A 6,319-nucleotide genomic window follows, 5' to 3' on the forward strand; every position below is an offset into this window, starting at 1 on the left:
TGACCAACGGTATGATTAATCCTGCATTTAATTTGAAGCTTCGATATTAGTAAACATAGGTTGCGACACCGTGTCTCTATCAAAATATCTTTTTAGCATATTTGCATGGAATGTCTTTGTTGTGTTGTTAATTTTAATCTCGTAATTAACATTAGATTTTACTGCTGTTATTTTGAATGGTCCTTTCCATGTAGCTAAAAGTTTACTCGAGTCATCGGGTAAGAGTATTAGTACTTTGTCACCAATCTCAAATTTTCTTGATTTGCTTTTGCGATCAGAGTATTCCTTGTATTTCTCTGCTTTTTTAGTGACGGATTCCTGTGCTAGCTTACATGTGTCCTCTATACTGTCTTTCAGGTTTCTTACATATTCGTAAGCAAACATAATTTCGTTATTGTCCTCCTCATTCCCTTTACAAATGTCGGCTACTATATTGATCGGGCCGTGAGGTGATCGTCCATACATCAACTCAAATGGGGAGTAGCCTGTAGATTCTTGGGGTATTTCTCTATATGCAAATAGGATTGCTGGTAAGTATCTGTCCCAATCATCTGGTTTTTCTGCTGACACTTTTCTTAACATATTCTTTAGAGTGCCATTAAATCTTTCACAAAGACCATTTGCTTGGGGGTGGTAGGGAGTTGTGAATGAGTGTTGGATTCCCATGAGTTTCATGGTTTCATGCATCATATGTGATGTAAATTGGGGTCCATTGTCCGACAGTATCTCATTTGGTATGCCTATTCTAGTAAAAATTGTCATCAATGCTTCAGCTATGTGATCCGATGTAGTTGATTTCAATGCTATCGCTTCTGGCCACCTGGTTGCGTAATCGACTAGTGTTAGTATGTGTGTATGGTTTCTATCTGATTTTGTTAAAGGGCCTATAATGTCAATTGCAACTTTTTGAAAAACTTTTTCAATAACTGGGGTTGTCTCTAATGGCAATCTCGGTATTCTGCCTTTTGCGACTCTTCTTTGGCATGTGTCACACGATTTCACATATTCTCGGACGTCTTTAGTAATTCCAGGCCATGTGAAATTCTCGGATATTCTCTTCAATGTGGAAGAGCTCCCAAGATGTCCAGAAGTTATTGAATCGTGCGCTATTCCAAGGATTTTGTTTCTGTAAATACTCGGCGTGACCAGTTGTTTAGCTATTTTGCTTCTTTTCCTATGTAACCTGAACAGAATATCTTTTTCAATGATGTATTCAACTTTTGATTTCGTCCCTTTGTTTGCGATATTGAAATATGATGTTAAAGTCGGGTCCTTTTTCTGTTCTTCAATGAACGTGTTCCTGTCAAATTGTTGTGGTTCAAGAGAAATAGTCATTGGCTTCTCTGTTGTCTTAGTCATCTTTCTTGTTTCTGCTAGACAAGCTGTTTCTTGGGTTAATGACCATTCTTTTACATCTGTTGGGTTGTCTTTAAGACCTTTTATATTGCCAACAATAACATCAGCGACGGGGTTGGGAAGTATACAGCATTCCACTATTCCTGTATAGTATGGGGTTTCTATGTACACATTAGCTGTTTCAAAGGTTTCGACTGTGCCACTGAATGTGATGCATTGTACCGTTTTTCCAGTTTTGTCTTCGTCATTGATCAAAGATGCTTTTATTCCTACTGTACTGCATCCTGTGTCTCTCAATATTTTGCAATCAGTTCCATTAGCTTTGCCTTCACAAAAAAAGAGCGATCCTGACTTGTGAGTTTGTGTTAAAAGTGACATACCTTTCACGCAATACACATTTATATTTTCTCCTGACATTACTCGTGTCTGATTATTTACACTTGTTTGGAGTGATGCATTTGCAGTTTCTTTTGGATATCCCACGATTTTGTAACATTTGTCTGCTGTGTGGCCTTTCATTCCACAATATTGACATTTAATTATAGGTTTGTTGGTTTTCTTATACTCAGTATTATTGTCAGTGCTATTTCTTGTTTTGTTTTGATAGGGTCGGCTATGGTCTCTATTGAACTGTTTGTTCCATGGTTTGTTACTATGGTCATCCTGTTTCACTTGCGTGTTCCGAGTGATTGATCGGCTCGTTCTATTTGAGTACTGAACTTTAGGTGTACCTGGACTCTGAGCAGCAGCAGCGTAGTATGGTTCCTTCAATGTTCTGCTAAGGGGTGTCAATGGATGTGCGCTGTTAAAGTTTTCTGCGTAGATTTTTAATTTGTCCAAGTTTTCTGGCTTTCTCTCTTTAAAGAATGCGACTAAATCTGGGTTGCAAGCTTGATAGATTCGATTCTTCAGCGTGAGATAGTAAAGGCCTGCAAAGTCGTCTTGTTTTACGTTTGCCAACTCAAGCCACCGATTTAGAAATTGAGTAATTCGGTTCACGAATGTATTAAAGTCTTCTCCACTTTCCGGTTTTGCAGTGTGAAACCTTTCCTGGTAACCATCTTCCGTTAATCTAAATCTTTTTAGTAGAGCGTCTTTAATTTTACCATAGTCATCTGCATCTTCAGTTGTTAAGGTATAGAAAACTTTTAGCGGTTCTCCAGATAAGCAGTTAATCAAGGCTGTGGCCCATTTGCTTTCTGGCCAACGATAACCTTTAGCCTGAACTTCGAATCGGTGTAAGAAGGATTCTAGACAGTCTGAGCGTTCATCGTATGTTGGCATGCGTGGAAGATTCACGAAAAATTCATCACTATTATTATGTTTTCTTTCATGACCGGTTTTTGTTTTTTCAATTTCCAGCATCATTTGGGTCCTTTTGATTTCTTCTTCTGCTAAAGCTATTTGTCTTTTTAGTTCCCTTTCTTGGACTCTTTCTTCTCGTTCTTCTCTACGTATTCTTTCTTCATGTTCTTTTTCTTCTCTACGAATTCTTTCTTCATTTTCTTCTCTACGAATTCTTTCTTCTTTTTCTTCTTTTATTTTCTCTTCGCACCATGAAAATATTCTTTCCTGGGGTATTTCTAAGTCCTTTGCGAGACTTAAGTATCTTTTATATGCTTCCATTTTTGCAATAAATTAGTTACGATATTTTATATATATTATATTGACAGGATACTGTTACTGACTGTTTTATTTATTTACACTTACTGGAATGAACTGTTCTATTTTTAGAAATCTCTCTCTCTTATTTCAACTTATTATGTATGTTGAATTTGATGCCTTTTATCGTTATATCTTATAAAGCAACGTGTCAATACAATGCGGAGTTATTATGACTTGAGTCAATAACAATGTGTCAATCGCGTGTACTCTAAACTATGTTACTACGAAAAATGTATCACCAATGTGTGTGACTCGTCGTTAGTTTGTGTACGATTATTCGCAATGACGCTAATATACTAGAGTGTGATAACAATAATAGGATGCCAAAATAATCCCGTTATCTATCACTAAATATAACACGACGGCTAGTAGACTCCTTTTATTATTATTTAGTTTTTAAAGACTCACTTTTCAGAACATAATATATAAGTGGTTTTCGGTAACAGTAATATGCCAAAAATGCATTTAAAACAAATCACTATGCAAAACAAATCACGATGTCTATAGTTACTATGTGATGCCCAACTCATGTAAAAGAGAATAATGAAGGATATATTTACCAACTCAGTTCGTGGCTGGGACCTCTCTCTTGTTCAATGGTTGTTCAACAATTGTAATTAGGCATTGAAGAGTGTTTAACAGTGATGTCTGAAATACAAAACAATAAAATATCGTAAGATTTACAATAGTTACAAAATGTGTTCACAACACTGAGTGATTGGATGATAGGTGAATGAATCGTTATGGAATGTAAACATATTGAAAACAATTCATGAATGAGGTAAACAACAAAATGAAATGAGTGATATAATAACAAAGTGGACAAGGAATGAATGAATGAATAACTGAGTGAATAGATGAATGAATGAATGAATGGATAATGTATGAATGAAAGAATGAAGGGAGGAATAAATGTATGAATGATTGGATAAATGAGTGAATAAACGAATGAATGGATGAATGAATGAATGAATGAATAAATGAATGAACAATGAATGAATGAATAATTTATAAATGAATGAAGGAATGAATCAATAAAATGCTATTCAATTTGAATGAAAGAATGAACGGATAAATTGCTATTCCATTTAAATGAAGAAATGAAAAAGAAAAAAAAAATTAATCCTGTAAATAGGGAGTTCAATTAAAATATGATCAAGTGGGGCAATTAAGAGTTTTACAATTTAAACTTTAAAGTTAGATGAAATAGATATAAGTAACTAAATAAATTCAATTCTTTATATGTGTCCCCTCCAAAATGTCATGGTCTCAAGTGAGTAAAGAGCTACTCGACTATGCATAAAGATATATGTAGAATGAGGCCCCAGAATTTACTAGTTACTATAAATGAAAAACAATTAACGATTTGTTTACAATGAAATAAAAATAATGATGAAATTTAATTAAAAGAGATAAACAGTGATCGTGGCAGTTACAAATAGAGATATGAATATTTTACGTAACTTATGATAATATGTCAGGTTCATAAGTTTACGTTTCCAGGCAGTTGATGGGCTTGGATGATCTATTCCTCTGATAACAGGATTGGACTCGTAAAATTCCACTTCCAGGCAATTGGTAAGAAGTTATTGTGTAGTCCTTTGACAGCGGGCTTGGGTTTGATCCTTGAAGATTATACAATCAAAGTTAAAAGCTCCGGCGTCTTAATGGTGTAGATATAATATCTACAAAGTCCCAAAAGATAAAAATCTTACAGTATATAGAAGGAATAGAACGACTGGCCGTCCGGCATAGATTGTGGAGAGAAAGTGAGTGTCAAATGTTAGACCTATCAGCTTTTATAATAAGTGGCTACGTGACAGAATGTAGAACGAAAAGTATTCACTAATTAGAAATTAATTCGAGGGAAGGCTATAAAAGGAAAGACGATCTAATATTAGAAGGTGAAGTTTATCTAAGCCTACCGAAATATAACTGGAGTGAGATGAATTCAGTTCTTAATAAAATAAAATTTAATAAGATAATTGTGAACAACCTTTACTGTGACAGTGACGAAGCTTCCGGGTGAGTTTGCGACGGTGCACGAGTGCGGTATGGAATATGCTGATTGGGTCGATCGACATATATAGTAGTGTGAGCACAGTTAGAAGCTTCTGCCGCATGGATAGTGTATATCGTAATAAAGTAGTGTGAGACTACTAGAAGCTGCTGTCGTCTGGACAGACAGTCATAAAATGATAATGTGATATCATCATAAAAGCTGTTGCCATCTAGTAGTAAGTATCTATTTTCCAAAGATAAGAAATGGCAAAAAGCAGCAAAAACAAACGAACACACACACACACACACATACACAAACACACACATCCGTCAGCCGGATATAACCCACCAACACACAAAACTATGTGAAACCTTAAACGTTTATAGTCTGCTTCTTCTTCTTCTTCGTTCCTCTGATGGACATCTATGGCTGCAGTCCGATATCTGCTATGAAGTCTGTGGTCCGCTTTAGGTCCTCAGCCTCACCATAGAGCTTTGTGTTGAGTGTTGTAGGGGTGACCCAGTGGTTCGAACGTTGCACGTTGTATAATGGGCAATCCATAAGCACATGTAAAGTGGTTTCATGGTCGGTTCCACATAGGCAATAAGGGGTTGTTCCAATAGATAGAATGCGCTTGGCCAAGGAGTTCACAACATTGCCATCCGGAAGTATAACGGACCAACACACAAACTCTGTGTAACCATGAACTTTTATAGTCTTGTTAATACAGTTTAGTGAGAACAACTCACAAACGCGGATGGCAAAAACAATAACAAAGGCCTGAGTGACGTCATCTGCATACTATCTATACCTAGCTTTGTAAACATATGTCCTCTAAGTCTATTGTGTCCTGTTCGGAGGCGGAATATGGTTTATAGTCTGATTAATACAAATTAGTGAGAACTACTCATAAAAATGTCTGGCTGAAAACAATAACAAAGAGCTGAGTGACGTCAATTTCGTTACAAAGAAATACAGACCTGTGTCCCGGTCCCAAGCATAACTCTTTGTGGGATGAGGTAAGTTTTACTCTGTATGTCGATGTCCATGTCTCGGAGCTGGACCAGCAACACCCGGAAGTTCGTGCCGCCCAAATCCAGGGCCAAGAAGTCGCCTTTCTCTGTTTGTCAAAAGAATAATAATAATGATAATAATAATAAAGAAGCATCATTTTATTTTTGTTATTATGAAATCGAATCTCCCCCCCCCCCTCCCACCAAACCTAGCCTAAGGGATGTAAATAATAACTATTCTCTTTTTCGATCTGCACCAATACTATGGATTTCTTTTCTGCAT

The 6,319-nt window shown here is 36.3% G+C and overlaps 1 protein-coding gene across 2 annotated transcripts in view; it reads right to left on the bottom strand.

Annotated features, from left to right (window-relative positions):
• Positions 1-6,319, bottom strand: part of LOC144964323 (hexokinase type 2-like) — a 36,096-nt gene that overhangs the window by 14,083 nt on the left and 15,694 nt on the right. For both annotated transcript variants that reach the window (XR_013643808.1, XM_078898426.1), the window contains exon 3: positions 6,004-6,143. Coding sequence is in view for 1 of the 2 variants with exons in the window: in XM_078898426.1 (XP_078754552.1) it covers positions 6,004-6,143 (140 nt within the window). In the remaining variant the exon portion in view is untranslated. The remainder of the gene's footprint in view (positions 1-6,003; positions 6,144-6,319) is intronic.

The sequence above is a fragment of the Berghia stephanieae genome, chromosome 2 (assembly GCF_034508935.2).
Source record: "Berghia stephanieae isolate SIO BIC M18660-M18661 chromosome 2, UCSD_Bste_1.3, whole genome shotgun sequence".
Classification (NCBI taxonomy): Eukaryota; Metazoa; Mollusca; class Gastropoda; order Nudibranchia; family Aeolidiidae; genus Berghia; species Berghia stephanieae.